This window comes from Heterodontus francisci, chromosome 38 (assembly GCF_036365525.1).
Source record: "Heterodontus francisci isolate sHetFra1 chromosome 38, sHetFra1.hap1, whole genome shotgun sequence".
Classification (NCBI taxonomy): Eukaryota; Metazoa; Chordata; class Chondrichthyes; order Heterodontiformes; family Heterodontidae; genus Heterodontus; species Heterodontus francisci.
In genome coordinates this window covers 35,163,789-35,186,165 of record NC_090408.1, presented here as the reverse complement: position 1 = coordinate 35,186,165, position 22,377 = coordinate 35,163,789, and the positions used below count along the sequence as shown (strand labels likewise).

The following is a 22,377-nucleotide window of genomic DNA, read 5'->3' as shown; positions in this document are numbered from 1 at the left end:
CTTACCCATGAGTCATCATTGACACTTCCTAGAAGTGAAACCATTGTGGAGTTTACAATTTTGCTAAATCGGTCAATATAAAAGAAGATAACACACAGTGAGACAGTGGGACAATCCAGTAACTCCTTTGTTTCAAATAAAATGTCAATAGCGACAAATTGAAATAATATTGAACACACAATGTTTATTACACTGAAGCTAAACTGAACAGCGTCTTCAAAATAAATGTGACATCATTGTAGCAAGGAGCACAGAAAGCTATTCCCTCCTCTTCTACAGTTGTGTGCACAGATGAGGAACTTATACTGAGTTGTTGTCTTGGGAACAGAGGAGGCCGAGGAGAGATTTAATTGAGATGTATAAAATTATGAGGGGCCTAGATAGAGTGGTTAATAATCAGGGGCATAGATTTAAAATAATTAGCAGAAGAATTGGAAGGGAGTTGAGGAGTAATTTATTTTACCTAGAGGGTGGTGGGGATCTGGAATTCACTGCCTAAAAGGGTGGTAGAGGCAAAAACACTCATCACATTTTTAAAAGTAATTGAATATGCACTTGAAGTATAGTAACCTGCAAGGCTACGGACCTAGAGCTGCAAAGTAGGAGCTGCAAAGTGGGATTATCCTAGATAGCTGTTTTTCAGCCAGCACAGACATGATGGGCCAAAAGGCCTCCTTCTGTTCTGTAAATTCCTGTGACTCCATTAACTAATACACAAAAAAAGCACAGGACACTCAACGAGGCTGAAAACAGTAGCAGTGAGGATGTGCTAAATCAACAACTTACATTTATGTAGCATCTTTAAGGTACAAAAACATTGCAAGGCATCTGCCAGAGGCATAATCAGGTAATACGGCTGCTGAGCCAAAGATAGTGGGAGGCGTGTCCAAAATCTTAATCAAAGAGGTGGGTTTTAAGGAGGGTCAAAGGAGCAGAGGGAATTGCAGAGCTTAGAGCCCGGCCGATAACGATGGGGTGAACAGAGTGGGGGTGCAAAGGAGGCCAGAGTTGGAGGAACAGAGCTCTCACAGAGTTGTAGGGTGCAGCAGGTTAAAGAGAGAGAGAGAGATGAAGCCATGAAGGAATTTAAATACAAGGATGAGAATTTTAAATTTGAGGCATTGTGGTACAGAGAAACAACACAGGTCAGTGAGCACAGGAGTGAGGAGAGTGCTAAACTTAGTGTGGGTTGCAGCAGAATGTTGCCTAAGCTGAGGTTTATTCAAGGTGGAGGATGGGACAAGCTGTCTGATAGCACAGAGGATGCAGACTGGCTGAGAGAGGTGGTGGAGAGGTAAAACTGGGTAAGGGCTGGGGGGCGGCGCCGGTTAGATCACACCAAGCCTAGGTTTCAGAAGCTTCTAGACTGCATGGGAAGGGAAGGCTGTAGGAGTCCGACAGATTTGAGGTAAGTAGCTATGAACAGAGTTTATAGCAGCTGCCTTCAGGACTGTGGGAAACTTCACACCTGTCTCCGGGTACTCCAGTGAAGTTTAAATCTTCACCCAGCAGCAAATTCATGAGTCACCTAAGAAAGAAAGACTTGCATTTATAAAGCGCCCTATCACATTTCTCAGTACAGTCCTGAAGTGTTTCACATACGATGAATTACTTTGAAGTGCAGTGCTGTAAATAGGCAAACACAGCACCAAACAATACCTCACAAACATTAAAATGAAGCAAATAACCAATTAATCTCTCTTTTTAGTGGTGTCAGTTAAAGGATGTATGTTGGGCATGACAATGGTAGAATTAACCAACTTCTTCAAATAGTGCTGTGGGAACAGGCAAATGGAGCATTGTTTTATCATCCTATCCATAGGATGGCACTGCTGACAATATAGCACTCTCTCAGTACTGCATTGTATACTAACTTTAGAGTGTGAGCTGAAACTCCTAGTAACCTTCGGCCTCTGTGGTGAGAGGAACCCTTGTAGCCAAGGTGATGTGCATCTGCCTGATACAATGATAATGGTCTTTATATATAAAAAATACCCCGGAGATTTCCACAGGGTTTGGCCTCTGAACTTACTGCAAAAGATTGGTAGAGGCCGGAGAAACAGCCTAAATTGCATTCGATGCCATTTCTCCAAAGTTTCCCTTGATCATCTGCCAAAGGGGGAAAATCAGAGAACTTACAAAATTCTTCACCAAAGTCGATTGAGTCTGGTTTACACTTGACAAATTTCCAAATAGCTCACTCTAACTTTGGGCAGTTAATGGTGTGTGGGCCAATTTTGCTGACCGACAGGACTCATCAATTCTCTTCAGTTTACAATTGCACCACTCCCTAACTTTTTGGACCTTTGAAGCCTCAGGAAATTTGGCCTAGAAACCTCTGGCGATCAATCCATTTTGTTCAAAGGCAGATGTGGTGAGCCTGCTGGCTGTACCACATGGGTTCCTGGGGATCAGAAAGAAAACTAACCATGTTGAAGGTGACACGCTATAAAGAAGTTAACACAGGATGAGTCTTTGAGAGAAGATTCATATCACGATCTCACTCTACCTGCTGCTCATATGCAAGGATGAAAACTTACACTGTATAATATTTGATTGCAATGATTGAGATAAGAGGATGCATATTGCAAACTTGTTAGTTGATAGGCCTCCCCAGTTCGGCCTTTATAACAGGCATTATAAAAGAAAAGAAAAAGAAAAAGGGGACCAAAGATCTTAGCTTTTCTGGACTACAGGGATGGATGGAGAGACACCTCAAGGTACTTTACAGCCAATTACAGGGGCGGCACAGTGGCGCAGTGGTTAGCACTGCAGCCTCACAGCTCCAGGGACCCGGGTTCGATTCTGGGTACTGCCTGTGTGGAGTTTGCAAGTTCTCCCTGTGTCTGCGTGGGTTTTCTCCGGGTGCTCCGGTTTCCTCCCACAAGCCAAAAGACTTGCAGGTTGGTAGGTAAATTGGCCATTATAAATTGTCACTAGTATAGGTAGGTGGTAGGGCAATATAGGGACAGGTGGGGATGTTTGGTAGGAATATGGGATTAGTGTAGGATTAGTATAAATGGGTGGTTGATGGTCGGCACAGACTCGGTGGGCCGAAGGGCCTGTTTCAGTGCTGTATCTCTAATCTAAAAAAAAATTACTTTGAAGTGCAGCCACTGTTATGTAAGCAAATACAATGGCCAACTTGTCCACAGCAAGGTCTCACAAACAGTAAATGAAACAGATGGTCAGCTAGCCTGTTGTGGAGATATTCATGGAAGGGTAAAAGTTGGCCAGGACAATTCCTCAGCTTCTCTTCGAATTCTGCCATTGAGTATTTTAAATCAATCAGAACAGGCAAATGGGGACTCAGATTAATGTCTCATCTACAATATTCCCTCAGGAGTGCACTGATGTGCCAGCCTAAATTATGTTCCCAAAACCTGCACTGGGGCTTGAACCCATAGCCTTTTGACTCTCAGAAGTCAACCTGATAATTGAACTGATAGGTCTGTCTTAGCCAAATACACCAGTGCCCTGTGGTACCTTAGATAAAAAGGCTATTCCTCACGTATCTAGCTGGCTGGTCAACATCAGCAAGCAACTCATTAAACCAATTAAAGGGTATTTTTTCATTGCTGAGGAAATTTCTCTGTTGAGTAGTAGTTTACAGATCCCTGAAGGTCAGAAGAAACCAGCAGGAAATGACTGGCTTTTTCTCTTTTGTATTACAAAAGTGTTTTGTTAAATATTTTTTTGAGGATTCATTTTTGAAAGATTGAAGAAATTTTAAACTTTGGGGTTTGCAAAGGGGGTCATGTAAACGCCACTTGACTTTGAAAAACAGTCCCTGGAAATGTTTTTCTTAAAAGGGTCACTGAGAGGTCTAGTGAGGAAAACAAGCTTTTCCGAGAAACCACCTGACTTCCAGTTGAGGAAACAACAGAGAACTTTGGGCACCTGCAGAAGTTGTTTACAAAGTTACAGTTCAAGACTGATGGAGGTCAAAAGGTTGACATCCTGTTGTCAGTTTCATTTTTTAAAATTCTTTTGAGTTGGGGTTGAACTGTATAAAAAGGGAGAAAACTTCCAAGGAGAGAAGAGAATTCCCAAGGAAGGAGAGAAGACCACAACCCAGGTCAGCTTTCCAGCACCTCTCTAAAAGACCCTGAGAAGTCCACTGTGTCAACTCATCTCTTCTCCTGTCTTTGAAGAAAGGCCTGTTAAATTAATTCTCAGTACCTCCACAAACCATTGACCACCTCTAGGCGCTTACCCATTGTCTCTCGAGACAAGGAGGCAAAAGAAGACCTCCTGAAAAGAACTGTTCTAAAAGATTCCAGTGACCTGTCTATGTGTACTCATGAGGCCAGACAGTATGCCAGTTTTGGAACACTACATATCTCATCTGCTGTTTCTTCAAGAATGGGCAAGTATTCCGCCCAAGTTTTTTAATTGGTCTATAACACAGCTCTAAACAAAAACCCCTTTTATTTTTCCCATTAACCGGTGTGTGTGTGTGCGTGTGTGTGTAAGGGGCTAAGGTAAAAAAGGAACTGTAATATTTCAATCTGTTTATGCTTTACTTCATTACTGGTTAGGAATTGTTTTATAATAAACTGATAATTCTGTTGTTTATTAAAGAGATCTGGCTGGCCTGTTTTATTCTGGGAAAATTTGAAAAATGTGACATAAAATTGCTGGTGTGACACCCAAAACATGACACACAAGACATCATGCCCAGTCCTTCCTGGACTGTGTCCAATCATGGATCAAACACAACATGTTTCAGCTCCTGAGCCAAGGTTCTGCAAAGCTACTCTTCGTCCCTCAAAAAATTAAGCAAAGCAAAACTCCACGCCATTTAACACTCGCCCTTTCCTGCCATGTTGCTACCATGGTCCCATCCTGATCTGCACAGCCTCCCACGCACCAATGAGAATTTATTTCTGCATTCTGTAGAATATGTCGCATAAGTTTCTTACAGCTAAAGTGCAGCAAAACATCTTCAATCTTAAGTAGCACTGCACAATGGTCATACAATTAGACATCTGCATTTAAAGCTGATTATTAGGAGTAGCTATGAGATAGAAGCTGTGGGGTCTGACTAACTTTCCAGGCGTGTTTTCATCAGAAACATTTGTGATTTGTGGGCAAGTGTATTGGTCATTTTTAATGTTTGAATGTGCACTGCTATATAGTGACAAGTTGCACCTAAAACTGTGCATAATTTGCTGTGCTATGTTTCTCATGCTCTGGCTATTGCAAATTCTTCTCACATTAGAATGGAATGGGACACCTCAACTCTGACTCCCTAAAATCCTCCTCAATGGCTTGCTGCTCTTGGGATATTGGCATTTGAGCTGTAAGTTGCTCGAGGTCTTTCTGTATCTGTTCACCAGAGATCTCAGACTCTGGACATTTGCTTTCCTTTTCACTCTGTCCCGTGCTTGCAACTGCAGTCAATCCACATTCTGTTCCCATTATGGTCATAAAAATGGAATTCTCACTGGATATATACTCAGCTTCTCTTCCTTGGGTCATTTGCGATTCAGGGATTCCTTCAGATATTTGTGCCATTTCTTCCTCTTTGGCCGGTCTTGGCTTGACAGCGTTCCATCCTTGACTTTGATTCTTTTCTGTTTCATCCTCCTTCGTAGATATTCCAGAGAGCTATAAAAAGTAACAAACATTGAATCAACCAATATGTTCCTCCAAGTGACTCCCCCAGTATCAGTCACTACCTTCAGAAGACAGAAAATGAGAAAAAGAAAAAAAACAAAACTTACCTAACTACTAATTCTCTGAACTTGTATTAAATGCCAAGCCACTAACTACAGAAACTTAAGAACAAACCCATCGGCATGTGCCAGTTTTAATGACATCAATAAGCCACGTGGGCCAGAGCTAGTCATCCACCATTGGCCTGGCACCATTCAAGCTTCTCACCGTACCTCGTAATTTTGACTCCGCCCAGAAACACCAATAGACTGGAAATTTCCTTGGAGCTACACAGATTTCATCAACGGAACTTTGTAAGCACGACAGAAACCTTAATCCGCAAACAGGGATTCCACTGCACTTCCCAGTCTAGTTGCAGTGGTAGAGCAGAACCTGCTCCAAGGACTTCCTAATCCTAGTTACCTGCATAACTTCAGCGGCCTTTCCTGCAACTTATCCCACCATTCAATTACCCTTCGGGTAAAAACAAATGTCCCATCTGATTTCTTACTTCATTTCTAACTAAGGTCCTTGGTATTTCAGTCCTGTGCTAAAGTTGATGGTTTCCCTCCATCAAATTTTGCCCATTGCCATCAAGGTGTTTAACCAAGGATGCATTGCCCCATAATGCTGAGATTGGGTAACTTTCAATTACTGTTTGAGTTAAAATCATCCATGGATCTCAAAGAACTTCTGAGAAGTGAGGCAAGAAATGGTCTACACATCACTCAATCATCAATGTCTGATGTCTTAGGTTAAATCAGCTTCCCTCAAGAAAGGGAATCAGAACACAAAAAAAAATCCACAACAGGAAAACTGGTTGTATTAATTGGCTGAAGCTGCATGGACCTTCCTCGACATCTGACCAATAAGGAAGCACACAGCCCAAATATCCAGGGGCTGGGAGTGGAGGGAAATGCTCGATTCAGAAGGTTCAGGTTCTCGTTTCAACACAATCCGTCAGATACTGTTCACCTCCAGTCTAGACACCAAGAAACACCATGATATTTAACCACAGGGAAGCATGGCCAAGACCTCAGGTGTTTACTTTCTAGCAAGAGCCTCTTCCCCAGTATAAAAATACAGAGGCCAATGATAACGGTCCAACTGGGAGTAGCTAAGTTAGGGACTTTATGACATACATTGCAACTGATCCAATGAGCAACATATGCAGTTTTTTTCCTTTTAAATCTCTCTCGGTCCATATCCCAGATTGCAAAGTACCATCCATCACTGCCTGATAGCATTTGAATTCTACTTACCTCGGACACATGGGAGCATTGGTAAATCACGGCGATATTGGGACCTCACTAGATATCTGGGATAGGGTTTGTGCTTTGGGTGCAACTGACAATTTAGGTGCTAGTTTTGGGAAGTGTTAAAAATTCCTAGTGCTTAACTGCTGACTTCTGGATTTTACGGAGATGGTATAAGGGCCGGGCAGCCAATACACTCCCTGGAGGCAGGGTAGCATTTGACATCTATTAATGAGGCTGGAAGTCTCAGATTTAACCCGTTTTTAGGTTTCACTGTGGCTGTCCAGGTTGCCTCTGGGAGAAGGCAAGTGCCTTCGCATCTTCTGGGCATGGAGGACAAGGGGTAATTCCTCCTGGCCCCCTGAGCTCCCCCACCATCAGAATCCCACCCCCCATACCTGCCTGCAAACCTTCCTCTCCCACTGGAGTTGGGAATCAGACATACTTGGCCCTGTGGCTGTCTCCAGAGTGCTCCCTGCCTGACTGGAAGCCAAGCCTGTCAATCAGGCAGACTTCTGAGCAGGGGTCTCGTCAGGGCCAAAAGGCACATGCTGTGGAATTAAATATTCCCCTACCAAATGCAGTGTTTGACTGGTTTTAGGCCATTGAGAAACTCTCGATGCCATTTTAACATGAAGTATATAACTTCATGTTTACAAAAGAAATTTGGCAAACCTCCCATGCTTAACAAAAGAGTGATTGGAAACAGATCTTATTGGTGTGTTTCAACAAAATCCAGACACATATAGCGGTGCTTATACATGGAAATAGAAGGAAAATATTGCGTTGCATTAACTTTGTAGGTTAGAAGGGCTGATGTTCAGACTAAGGTTTACTTTTCTTCCTCCGAATCAGACAAGGCACATTTGCCAGTTTTTAAACATTGCATTGCAACATCTAGGAATGCTCTGACAGTGGTACAGAGTCCAAACACCAGCTCGCAAGAATAACTAGCAATATCAAGTTACTATGAGGCTGTCAGGTCAGACAATGTGGAACAATTAGACAAAGAGAATGGATTTGTTCAGAACTAATTTATAGTACTGTAGTGGCCAGAACATAATTATTTCTGGGACAGATACTTTGCTGAAAAAAAAAGAATGTTAAGAGGTATCTCCAATATAATTAATAGCAGCGGAATGCATAATTCATGTCTTTTTGCATCACTTATTGAGAGATATAATTGTCAACATAAATAGGTAACATCTGTTTTAAATTAATGGTGTTTTGTTTTAATTTCCTTCTTTCCACTCCTGTAATAACTGACTTCTACTGGGATGTCAGCATTCAGTATCTCCCTCACAAACCTCCCTTTAAGTGAGTCGAGCCAGTGATTGTTAGCAGGCTATTTGACAGTAGAGGCATCACAGTCAAGTCCTTACTTGATATTCACTTTCCAGCACAATTCACTGGCTAGCAGTCAGGAATGGGAACCTTGAATGACTGGATTTAATAAATCCTTACTCCAGGAGTGCCAAGATCAATTGCCACCTTGGCTGAGACCTGCCCACTTAGCACTGACCAGGGAACCAAACCCAAGGCTTGTACTGATCTGTGTCGTTCAGTAATGCACCAGGTGATGCATTAGGCCATCAGAGGTATTGCTGGCGGGTGTTTGATCGGATCTTAGATTACAGCTTCCAAACCCGTGACCTCTACCACCTAGAAGGACAAGGGCAGCAGATGCATGGCAACATCACCACCTGCAAGTTCCCCTCCAAGCCACACACCATCCTGACCTGGAACTATATCGCTGTTCCTTCACTGCCACTGGGTCAAAATCCTAGAACTGCCTTTCTAACAGCACTGTGGGTGTACCTACCTCACACGGACTGCAGCAGTTCAAGGCGGTGGCTCACCACCACCTTCTCAAGGGCAATTTGGGATGGGCAAGCCAGCGACGTCTATATCCCATGAACGAATGAAAAAAAAGCTGGATTCTGACCTCAGCTAAGGGCCTTGTCCAAACACTTTTATAGAACCTATTACTTACCAAGCAAAAGTGACAATGGAAAGGTTGTCCTGTATTACTCGGCCTGTTTAGGAAGAGGGAGAATTGATGGAAGGACTCCATGTACTACAATAGCAAAGAGAAAATAATGACACTGAATGATCTGTGCAATTGAAATGATGCATGGTGTAATTTTGCAATATTACCAGTTAAGTCTGGAATTTATGATTTGCAAAAAGCATTTACAATTTGTTGCAGTAAAATGATCAGTTCATTGGCTGTCCTGTTCCAAATTAGTCAGAAAATGCAAGATCTGAACTCAACTTTCTGAGAAAGACAGACAAACAATTCGTCACTTGTTTGTTCTGCGATGCCTCCACACTCAACCCAGCAACAAGCAGGACGCCCTCACACCAGATGTTGTTTAGAATGCGGAATGGATACTGTGCTATCAGAGCTATTAGCATCAGAAAAATGATAGGAGCGAGAAGCAATACAAGTTACTAAGCCGTTTAAATACCTCGGATAGAATTTCCCTCTTGTTGGTGTGACAGCAGTGGTGGGGGACAGGGGAACGACTTCCACCTGCCACTTTGACCCCACTAACTCAGCATCCAGGCTTAATTGGCATGCATGGGCAGATTCTTGACAGCATCTCCGTCCTAAGAGTTAGTCCACTGTGCCATGCAAGTAAATCTGGCAATGTTTCCCGAAATGAGGCAGAGAGAAGTTAAAAGGGGGTGGTGAAGGGGAGGGCAGAAAAGTCCCAACGAAGAAGACATGTTAAGCTGAGGAGAAGAGAGGAGGGCACGATCAGATCCTCTCCCACCATGCAGTGAATCAGAGTGGTTACCACTGCCATCCCAGGGACTACCACCACCCTTACTGGGACTGGCAGAGGCAGTCGTAATAAGGGAAATGGGCTGACATTGCCACACCCCACCTGCCAGTTTTGCATTTGCATGGAGCTGACAGGGAAGAGGTGGCCAGCATGTGTCTCAACAGTGGAGGAGCAGGAAACTTCAGCTTGGAGTTGGGACACAGTGGGAAGTCTCGTCACCTACATATGCCCCAATCTCTGCTGCAATCCCATCTGATTTAGGGCAGGATCTTGGAGGACAAGTCTTCCTATAGATTAAGTTTAACGTTGGGAGACAAGTTACACCAATATAGGTGATATTTATAAATTAAAATGAGCAAGTTGCACATCAAGTAAAAGCAACGTTGCAGGCTTGTGCAGCCAGTGCTGACCCTCTACATGCCTCCAGAAAGGGAGAGGAGATGGGCTGGGCTGGGCCGGAGATCTTAATTAACCTGTGTTTGTCACTGTGAACTCCTGAACCAGTTTCGATCACCTGAGGGAACTGGAGAGGAATTTTCCAGATTTTCTACCCACCCCCCCACCCCTCCCCTTTCTAGCCCTGGGTTCCTTTTACCTTTTTTTTGCCCTCTCCCAGGAGATTACTTGGCTTTTTGGGGTGGGAGGAAGTAAAAGGACCAAAAAAATGTCTTGGCTTGGGTTTGGGGCAGGCTTGATGGGCCAGCTGGTCACTTCCTGTCCATCAGTTTCATATGGTTCGTATGGAATATGTCTGGATTTTATAAAAGTAAATAACCACCCTTTTCAATATGAAGACTGTGTAGCCTCTACAGTATATGACAGAGAAATGCTGAAACATGCATTAGCTCCTGTATTGCAAAGGTCTTCATGGTGCATGGAAATTAATTGGTCAGGAGTGCCCAAACATATACAGCATAGAAACACTAAGACACAAGAATGAAGACAGGACAGTATAAACAAAGGAAACCCCATGTAGTTGTATTCACCAAAAAAGGAGTTAAAATACAGATAAGATGAATCTGCAAAAATGAGATGAGGTCTCTCACAATGTGTTGCCCTGTGAAAATCCCATCAGAAAAGATGCACTACAGATAGAGACTCTGCGGTCAGTTGTTAATGACTCTTGTCTTCTGATTAATGTGATTCGAACCCCATTCTAAAGTTAGGGATAAACAGCCTGGACAAAATCAGATATTCAGGAGCTGGAATGTTAAAAATGTTATGTCTGCTGTACAGTTTGTGCACTTAATCTGAAAATCTAAACTCTGAAAAGGTAATTTATCCAAACTAGACAGAATGAATCACCAAGATAAAAAGAATTCTGTTCAAATCAATTTTAATGACTAAGATGATAATTCATCCCTTATTCTATTTTTTCCTGTTTGAGTCACTCATTATTTTCCAGTTCTAAGTATTCTCTCCCCCTTCAACTAGATTCGGTAAATAAAAAAGTTGACTTTAAATTGAAATTTAGGAGAATAGACGTGCAATCAGGACCCCTTTTGCTCTCTCAAGGGACTGACCACCCTCTGGTATTGCAAGGAACAGGCTATCACAGACAGTATTTATAATACTGGAAAAACCGGAATCTCACAGACCACTATGAGCCCAAAAATAGATAGAAGACCAGCAGAGAAACTTAAATATCCTGTATTGTCAAACATGCAAAAGTTGTGAACTCTAGAAACAGATTGAAAATCAGATATAGATCCATAGAACGACAGAAATTATGGCACAGAAGGAGGCCATTCAGCCATTGTGTCTGTGCCGGCCGAAAAATCTAGCCGCTCAATCTAGTCTCACCTTCCAGGATCTGGTCCATAGCCTTGCAGGTTAAAGCACTTCAGGTGCAGGCTTTTAAATGAGTTGAAGGTTTCTGCCTCCACCACCATTCCTGGCAGTGAATTCCAGACACCCACCACCCTCTGGGTGAAAAAGGTTTTCCTCATGTCCCCTCCAATCCTTCTACCCATCACCTTAAATCTGTGCCCCCTGGTAATTGACCTCTCCACTAGGGGAAACAGGTCCTTCCAGTCTACTCTATCCAGGCCCCTCATAATTTTGTACACCTCAATTAAGTCACCCCCTCAGCCTCCTCTGTTCTAAGGAAAACAACCCGAGCCGATCCAATCTTTTCCCATAGCTGCAACTTTCAAGCCCTGGCAACATTCTTGTAAATCTCCTCTGTACTCTCTCCAGACCAATTATGTCCTTCCTGTAATGTGGTGAGGTGACCAAAAATGTACGCAATACTCCAGCTGTGGCCTAACCAGCGGGCAGCATTATATCCCTGCTTTTGTATTCTATACCTCGGCCAATAAAGGAAAGCATTCCATATGCCTTTTTCACTACTTTATCTACCTGTCCTGCCACCTTCAGTGACCTGTGGACAGGTACTCTAAGGTCTCTCACTTCTTCTACCCCTCTCAATATCCTCCCGTTTATTGCGTATTCCCTCGCTTTGTTTGCCCTCCCCAAATGCATTACCTCACACTTCTCTGGATTGAATTCCATTTGCCACTTTTCCGCCTACTCAGCCAAACCATTGATATCATTCTGGAGTCTACAGCTATCTTCTTCACTATCAATTACACGGCCAATTTTTGTGTCATCAGCAAATTTCCTAATCATGCCTCCCATATTTAAGTCCAAATCATTAATATATACCACAAACAGCAAGAGTCCCCCAACACTGAGGCCTGTGGAATGCCAGTGGAAACCGCTTTCCATTCGCAAAAACGTCCATCGACTACCTCCCTTTGCTTCCTGTCACTGAGCTAATTTTGGAACCAACCTGCCACATTCCCCTGTATCCCATGGGCTTTCATTTTACTGACCAGTCTGCCATGCAGGACCTTGTCAAATGCCTTACTAAAATCCATGCAGACCACATCCACTGCACTACCCTCATCAATAGTCCTTGTTACTTCCTCAAAAAACTAATCAATTTAGTAAGGCTTGACCTTCCCTTAACAAATCCATGCTGACTATCCCTGATTGATCTGTGCCTTTCTAAGTGGCAGTTCTAACTGAAATGCACTGCCTGAAGAGGTGGTACAGGCAGGAACCCTCACAACATTTAAGAAGTATTTAGATGAGCACTTGAAACGCCATAGCATACAAGGCTATGGGCCAAGTGCTGGAAAATGGAATTAGAATAGTTAGGTGCTTGATGGCCAGCACAGATAAGATGGGCCAAAGGGCCTGTTTCTGTGCTGTATAACTCAATGACTTTATGAGTTTATCCTGTCCCTCACAATTGATTCTAATAATTTACCCACCTCTGAGATCAGACTGCCCATACTATAATTATTTGGCCTATCCCTCGCACCCTTTTTAAACAATAGTATAATGCTCACAGAGCTCCAGTCCTCTGGCACCTCACCCGTATCCTGTGAGAATTTGGAGGTGATCCTCAGCACATCCGTTATTTCCTCTCTGGCTTCCTTTAACAATCTGGGATGCAATCCATCCGGTCCTGGCGATTTATCCACTTTCCAGGATGTCAGACCATCAAGTACTTCCTCTCTCATTATGCTTATCGTATCTAATATTTCTCACTCCTCCACTTTTACTACAATGTCTACATCATCCCTCTCCTTTGTGAAGACAGAGACAAAAAGCTCGTTAAGAACCCTGCCCACATCTTCTGCATCCATGTGTAAGTTCTCTTACGCATCACTGATAGGCCCTACCCTTTCCTTAGTTATCCTCTTGCTCTTAATGTACTGATAAGACATTGGACCCCCTTTCATTGTCCTTTCATCCTTTATCCTTTCATTGTCTGCAGATATATTCCTAAATTTCAATTAATGGCAATTTAAGGGCCTTTTCCTGCCTCCACCTCAATTTTGTGGAAGGCAGAGGGGCCAGCGCCCAAACCCTGGTGGCCTCTTGGCAGGGTCATGGGGTGGGTTCCTCCTTTGGAGGCAATCCAGGGACCCCGGGTGGCGATCTCTTCCCCACCCCTTCCCCCCCCCACTGGGGAAGTCACACCCCGCTCCTCACCAGCCCCCTGCCCAACCCCATCGCCCAATGGCTGAATGGCTCCAGCAACCACGACCTCACTTACCTTTCCCGTGGTTTCCGGATATCTTTGATGCTGCAGGACCTCCCACAGTACCAACAATCGCCACTCCCATTGCTCCCAGTGACGCTGCAGGTACTGCAGAGCTGCCAGCCTTCCGATTGGCCAGCAGCTCGAGGTGGGAACTCGCCCCTTAAATAGTTTTGGGGGTCCAATGGAGGACTAAAGTGGGGTCTCCCTCCACCTACCAGCCCACTGCCTGGACTCCTGTCACCAGAATAAATAAATAGTCCTAAGTTTGCCTGGTGATGAACAACTATCACATCTACTATCAAACTCTACTCGTCCCCTCGGTTACATCATTGAGGCTACATCAATTCATATGATGGCAATATATTTATGAAGTCCCACATGTCTTCAGGCTAGCCATGGGACTACATGAGATGATAGTTGCTATTCTACATATTCAGAACATATTCCCTGCCAGGTCAATAGGTTGTCTCCAATTCCATACATTTTCATTTCTGCCAACAGTCTCTTGTGCGGAAACTTAATCGCACATATTCTAGAAGTTCATTTACATAACAACCCTAGACACTCCCTTATCTACCAAGTTACTGACCTTAAGTAGGTTAATTAGGCATGACTTACCCTTTATAAATCCATGCCGACCGTCTCTAATCAGTTCACATTTCAGTTCACATCAGAGTTCACAGTGACCAGTCACTCTGTCCCTAATGACATCCTTGTGCTTTTCCCACAACAGACATTAGGACTAATAAGTCTACAATTCTTGGTATCTCTGTCCCACATTCTCTCTCTTTGGCCTCCTTATCTCGAGAGACAATGGATAAGCGCCTGGAGGTGGTCAGTGGTTTGTGAAGCAGCGCCTGGAGTGGCTATAAAGGCCAATTCTAGAGTGACAGGCTCTTCTACAGGTGCTGCAGAGAAATTTGTTTGTCGGGGCTGTTACACAGTTGGCTCTCCCCTTGCGCCTCTGTCTTTTTTCCTGCCAACTACTAAGTCTCTTCGACTCGCCACACTTTAGCCCCGTCTTTATGGCTGCCCGCCAGCTCTGGCGAACGCTGGCAACTGACTCCCACGACTTGTGATCAATGTCACAGGATTTCATGTCGCGTTTGCAGACGTCTTTAAAGCGGAGACACAGACGGCCGGTGGGTCTGATACCAGTGGCGAGCTCGCTGTACAATGTGTCTTTGGGGATCCTGCCATCTTCCATGCGGCTCACATGGCCAAGCCATCTCAAGCGCCGCTGACTCAGTAGTTATTTCATAAAATAATGGAGTGACATTGGCAATTTTCCAATCCAGGGGAACAATTTCAGAAACAAGACTGCTTTGAAAAAGCATGACAATCTCTTCCATGAAATCCATGTTACAGTGCTCAATAGAACAACACATTTTATACTGAAAAGGTTTAGTTTCCTGAAATTGAAGCATCATGCACTATTTAGCATGAATCAATAAACGTGACACCTTGCTTCAGCAAACTCATTGCCTTCATGTTTCAAGAATACTTTGAGATCAAGGTGCAATACAACCCAAGAACGGAGGACATTCTTTTTATACAGTTTCAGAATGTTGACCTGGTTCTGATGAAATTTGATACCCTCTAAATTCCAAACTGAAATGAGTAAGCTCTTTAATCGTGAAACATGGCAACCAAATTTATTATAGAACTACACCAGTCATGATATTTATCAAAAGTAATTGATCAAAAAATGTCTATTTCACATTTATTACCAAGATCAACAGGGCAAGAAGCAGGACAGAGCCAACACTGGGACCAAGCAAATTGAGCGTTAGCTCATGCAGTGAGAAATTGCTTGTATACGGCCCAGAATGGCTGCCAATGCTGCCCAAGAGCCAATGAGCAGAAGGCATATGATAGCAACTTACTCTCTTTCCTTAAGTGCCTGGCCTTTATGTAAAACACTCACAGCAACATAAGTAAGGTCATGTATTCAGCCTTTTGGTGGGTAGAAAGAGGAAGGCAAAAGCTGTAGCCCATCATTGCATGGTACATGCTGGTGCTGGAATATGCTACATCAGGGACTTGCATTAGACCTAGGTCTACACGTTTACCTTTCAAACTGAAACTTGATCCACAGAATGTTTTGGTTATACAATGACCATATTACATGGGACTGCACAATGTTTGTGTACATACTTCACATAGCATTTCTTCAATTACTGTCATATTTTCTAAATGTCTGCATTCAAAAAAGGGGAAGGTCTATAAATACCTTTAAAAAGAATGTTATTTGCTTAGTAGAAAAATGCCAATTTCCCATTTGCCTTCAAATTGGCAATAACAGAGCTAAATGGCATTGACCAGCAGAGCTGGGATTAGACTATGTGGTTCTAATGAAGATAAACCACCAGTTTGCAGAACTTATGGGCTATTTTTGTACAAAAAGATTCCAATTTTAAATGTTTACAGGTTAGATGTTACATAACTGCATCTTACATTATACAGACAATGGAGAGAACAAGGCGACTGTTTTGCCACTATGCATGGTAACATTGCATTTGAAAATCTCCTGATTGGTTTTTCAATCAAAATCATGAATGGTTGTTAATGCTAAAAATTCTAATCAAGTAAATCTGGCTTCTGATGTCACTATGCAAAGTACCCAGTGCAGTTTTTTCCTTATACCAATTTCATCACAAGCAAAGAGAGGGGCCAAACAAGTTGTTCTTTCATAACCATTGGGACAAGACAACATTTACTGAGTGAGACAGGAGAGCGTACAGACCACTGTTAATCAAAGTTGATCATATCTTGTTTTACTTGCATTGAGAGTTCAGCTTTTAGGCAACAGAGCATAAGTTGTATTACCATTGTCAGAGTTAGGATTACTTCACCTTAAAACTTTAGAAGGGCTTTCCCCCATTCTTATTTGTTTGTCCTCTCTTGCTGCCACAACTCTTGCCATGGGTACCAAGTCTCTCATACCTTGTGCTAATGGTCAGTATATTGTCAAAATTGCTTTATGAATCTGGAGATATCTACTACCTGGCTGTTACATCTGAAATGTGCATGCTTTGCTAACAGGTAGACTAATCATTATGGTAATGGACTAGCAAACCCTGAGATGATGAGTCCAAAATCCACCATAGCAAGCTGTGAAACTGAATTGGTCATTGGTGGCGAGCCTCAGCCAAGTGTCCATAAGATGCCTTATCAGAAAAACCCAACTGGTTTGCTAATCCAGTCTACCTGCTCAGGTGTATACATGATTCCAGTCCCACAAAATGTGACCAACTTAATGCCCTCTGAAGTGGCCCAGCTACCTTTTCAGAGAAAATAAGAATGGGTGATAAATAGTGCTGCCTATATCCTAAACAATATTTTTTAAAAAACACTTTGAACAAACACTTCTGGAGTAAAGACTAAAAGCCCTCTCCTCCCTGTACTGTCTGTTTTACAGTCGCGCACAAAAAATAGAACTCAGGAAGCCATTGAATGTATTCACTACCTGCCCATTGTGTTGGGGTGTGATAAACAACAGTGTATAACAAATGTACAAGTCCACTGTAGTGAAGGGCTGAAGGTCACTATCGCACCCTTATGATCCACACTATATCATAATTTAGCTTTAGAAGCTTACCATCAGAATGTTTTATAATCCAGCAAACACATACAGACCCAGCAATGATATCCATAAAGAACACAGTGATGGCAATCACTAAGAGATCACTATTCAGGTTTCATAAAGTGCACAGTCAACAACGGTTCCAGCTAAAACTGTAGGATATGAATGATTCACCTCCCAGCCTCCAAACACCACAACCCCAGCCCAGTGTACTTTTCTCACTATCTACCTCCCATTGCTGTCTCCTACTTGCTCTTTCCCTGGGGTTCCAATGTCAAAAGCTGATTTCACAGGCATTATTGGCAGGGAGAGAGCCTTTTCTTTTAAATGGCAGGAGTGCTCAGGCTCTCTCCCCATTAGCCTGGAGTGATATCATTACCAAAAACTGGGAAATTAAAAATCCCCACTCAGGACACATCAGGACTGGAATTTGAACTCGTCACCCTCTCATCTCTTCTGGGATGAGGGAATTGTCCTATGATGAGAAGCGGAGTAAATTGGGCCTATACTCTCTGGAGTTTAGAAGAATAAGAGGCAATCTCATTGAAACATACATCATTCTCAAGGAGCTTGATAGGGTAGACACAGAGATTTCTTCCACTGGTCGGGGAATCTAAAACACTGGGACACAGTCTCAGGATAAAGGGCCGATCATTCAGGACTGAGATGAGGAGAAATTACTTCACTCAAAGGGTTTGTGAATCTTTGGAATTCTCTACCCCAGAGGGTTGTGGATGCTCCAGCGTTGAATACATTTAAGGCTGGGATAGAAAGATTTTTGTTTCCTTAGGGAATCAAGGGATACGGCATGCTGGCGGGAAAGTGGAATTGAAGCCCAAGATCAGCCATGATCGTATTGAATGGCGGAGCAGGCTCAATGGGCCATATGGTCTACACCTGCTCTTATTTCTTGAGTTCTTGTGTTGATGAGTTATGTAGTACTAAGCCTCATGGGCCAGAACATGCCAAATTTCATCACCCACAGTTGGGCATGGGTCACTACAATGTGCTGATGGACTAGGTGGGTTTCTGTGACTGCCAGAACTTTCACTCCTGACCACTACCCAGTGACTAACACTGGAATGTGTTTATCAGGCTGAGTTGTGATTACTCTACAAGTAGCTGGTGACTCGCCATCAGGACTCTCACTTGATCGATGAGCACCTAGGCAAGGTACTAGATAGGTGATAGTGCTGCAGCACAACACAATGCACCCATGGCCAGAGGGGAGGCATAACCCTTACATGACAACTGAACTCAATAATGGATTCTTCAACCAATTCCTATTCCTTCAGTTTCCACACAATGCACTCTTCAGCATTCTATTTTGACTACTAGAAAGTGTAAGCGAAAAGACGACAAAAAGTAGCACATCCTTAACACTGGTTATACCTGGAAAACTTCATACGAGTTGTGTTCTATACACCAACCAAGGAAATAGACTGTTTCCCATCCCCACCATCCATCCCATCTGAAACAAAGGACAGCCAAGTAGGATTAGTTGACTGTTGTCTTGTTCGGTCTGTGAAGAGTGTTACGATTGTGTGTTCTGTGTCATTATAATCATTTGGGGTTTTGTTTTAAAAATGGTGGCACTTTAAAATGTAGTTAAGGTTTTGATTAAATATTAGATATAATTAACAAAATCAATCCTCACTGATCTGGCTGGAACAGAGCTGTCCCTACTTATTTGCTCTTCAAGGTCTAAGAAAACATGAAAAATCAAGAAAGGAGTTGGCTTTAAAAATGGTTTATATTTATAATAGACAATAAAAATATATAATTGACAGGTGCCAGAAAAAGTTTCAAAATTAATGCAGCCTAAAACATTGCACTAAGTGCTTGTATCTGTTGGTGCCCTGGCCGTGAAGTCCTGATTTATGGGGCAGAACCTGCTCAGGAAAGAAAAACCAAACAGGGAAGGAGGAGCAGTAGGATGATAGAGCAAGAATAGGCAGAAAATAAATCAAAACCATCTTGCGTTAATATTTGTGAGAGAAAAAAAAACAAGTTAGAACTGGTGACTGGCTCCCTAGAAATTGATTCATTCCAGGCTAATCTTGGATATTACTTCAAAATTTGCACTTGTCAAAACACAGAAGTAGGCTTGTATCTCTCAACAGGATTAAGTGGATTAAATAAGCACGACAATTACTTGTTTCACCATACAAGGCGAGGAGGGCGGACGGCACATGGTCCAGGCTACAATGTCACATGCAATTTCTTATTTAAAAAGGCAATGTACCAGAGCACCTTTAAACCATTTCATTTTGAACTAGGCTATTTAAAAACATTGAACTAAAAGGTGTACAATCTTTGCTTGAAATTGTACCCAAAGTAAGGATAGTCCACTGAACTAGTTTGGATTAAGTTTAGTCTTTCAGTTGGATCAGGCTAAAAGATTGTTAATGCAGAATGTCAAACTTGTAAAGTATGGGTCTTAGATTTGCTGTGCCAACCCCCTCTCCCACCTCCAATAACCCATTTCTTACACACAGCATGGTGAACATGTCAGTCTTTATTAAAAGGAATCCCATTCTCCTGTAGAGACATCCCTTTGTTAAGTAGATGGTAGTTCAGGAAGAATCTACATATTTGCCAATCCACTGTCTTTCCCTATGGGCCCCGATGCTATCAAAATAAACTGTTATAGACTTCTAAAAATGCTCTCAGTCATGTCCCAGATAGCATGGGACACAGCCTCTGAGGGAAATCATTTATAACCCCACATTGGTTTAATTACAATATCCACATGTCATTCAGTAAATACTGACATATTACTACAGTGTGATCAGGGGAGGAGGGGTCACAAGGCTCCCCTGTTGTCCTTCTCCTTGTTTGACCGCAACAAGGTTTATTCCTTTTAAAACAGTGGATGTGCTCACTGCTTAAGTGAATGTTTCACCTTTCACCTTTGTTGTGGTCATAGAAGAACCAATCTGACAGATCTTCTTGAGTTTAAACAAGTGGTGAGTTTATTGTACTTAACCAAAAACCCGATCTAAATAAAATAATAAACTATGCTACACTTTCACACACAAATAGGCAACAGAGTGATAAGGGATAGTTTGGATTGGAGAGTCCAGAACAAATAAAAAAAATACAGTCTGTGGTGCTTGTTAATTCAGCTGTCTTCCAGCTAAATTGACTTCAGACGTTCATAGATGTTCTTGAAGACAGTCAAGCAGGATCTTCTTGGATCTTTTCCAGCCAGCAAACAATCTTCAAACACCTCCAAGGTCAGACACACACACACACTCAGACAGACACACACGCATTGGCACATACAGACACACACACAGACAGACACAGACACCATGGGTTTTCCTTGCTTCAGAGTCTCAGCAGCTTGTGTCCTTGTAGAAAAAGACTGCTAGTTCTTCACAGATGCAGAGGCAGGCACATGATTGTTCAGTGTCCTTGTTTGCAATTTAATTAGATTCAAGTCTTGGAATTTTCAATCTCTCTCAGGTCTCACTGTTTTAATGCTTCCCCCTAGAGGTACGTCTCTACTGTTAATGTTCCAAGATAGCTTTGAATGTCCCGCTAACAAGTGTGATACTGGATAATCTACTCAAATGATCCAAGCCATTTTCCTGGATGGGATCTTGTTAGACATGCGTGGCCAATTCGATGTCCTGGAATGTGAGGTATTTTAATGCAAATTGTGGTGGCCATCTTGGCTGCCAGCTTTTTAAAAGGTAAATGTAGGATCCAAGCTTTCCTTTTTAAAAGTTTAATGTACGTTTCCAACTGATGAATTAAAATTCCTCATTTGGCATTGCATGTTTTTCTTGACAATAGCATGTCTTTCTACCAAGGTCATTTGATAAATCAGACTGTAGTTTTGAGGGTGGTGCCTTGCAAAAAGGTCAATTCCAATGGGATAGAAGAAAAGGTCATCTTCATTTCTGTGGAAAGCTTCGCACTAAAGCCTGGATCGGGTATAAAATTAAAACCCGACCTGGACCCGACCCGACAGCAGCCAACCCGAACCCGACCCAGGCCCGAGTCCTTTAATTTTTAAAAATCCCCTAACCGACCCGAACTCGACACAGGTAGTCGGGTTTGGTCGGGTAGCCAGGCTTTACTGCAGAGTGCGGAGTCCGGACTGCACGTTTCCCGCCTTGACGTCCTGAATGTTCATTTGAAGATTACTTCCCAGAGCAAGACAGCACTGTCCACGTCCAGCCCGACCTGACCCGAGCCTGAATGCTGGACCCAGAAGAAAGACCCGACCGGAACCCGACATTTGTCGTTGGGTCTGGTCGGGTTTGGGTCGGGTAGCCACGCTTCACGCTGCAGTTTCTAAGTATTCTCTAGTCCTGCTTCCTTTTAATTCATAGAATGCAACTGCACAAAATAAAAGCCAAGTCATTCAGTTCATCAAGTATGGGTGGTGTTTTTCACTGCACGTGCCACCTGGATTTAAACCAAAACCCCACCACCAGACCCCCCACAAAATAACTCCACTTCCCACTGAACTCTGCAGAGAAGCTGGTGGATTACCTGCCCAAATCGGTGATTTGCCATCAGTTTGTTCAGCATTGGCAGCTCACAAGTGTTATTCTAATAAGGCCCAAAGACAAAAATGGCTCATACCTACACTGACACCATTGGGTGGCCCTAGTTAGTGGACACAACACCAACTTAATTTACCCATTAATTGAAAATCGGCCCCCTCCCCATATCACCATTTTTCATAACCTTGAAGGCCTTAACCTTCTCGGCTCCATTTAAAAAGCTCTAACTTTTCAAATCTGTTCACAACCAAAACCTCCTCCACTGTAGCCTCGGCAAATCTCTGCTGCACTTTTCCCTTTACTTTTACATCCATCCTGTAAAGCTGTACACAGTACATTCAGTCATGCTGGATGGAAATTTCAGTACCAGCCAGAACGCAAAGTCACAACACTTCCAAGCTACAAGCTGGTCTCCAGGTGCAGAAAGGCTACTAGTACCTCAGGTCTGAAAGTTGACCGAAGCTGGCTCGTAGTGGGATTTCTATGGAGATGGTATTGG

At 43.0% G+C, this 22,377-nt stretch overlaps 1 protein-coding gene across 4 annotated transcripts in view; it reads right to left on the bottom strand.

Moving 5' to 3' along the window:
* The window catches only part of LOC137352531 (perilipin-2-like), a 56,135-nt gene that overhangs the window by 3,424 nt on the left and 30,334 nt on the right, over positions 1-22,377 (bottom strand). The window contains exons 9-10 of one of the 4 annotated variants that reach the window (XM_068018093.1): positions 5,451-5,613; positions 165-1,528 (exon numbers count right to left, since the gene is read on the bottom strand). In XM_068018093.1, coding sequence (XP_067874194.1) covers positions 1,518-1,528; positions 5,451-5,613 — 174 coding nt within the window. In that variant the 3' untranslated portion in view covers positions 165-1,517. Of the gene's footprint in view, positions 1-164; positions 5,614-22,377 lie in introns of those variants that run through there. The other 3 variants (XM_068018094.1, XM_068018095.1, XM_068018092.1) reach the window with 3 other exon arrangements.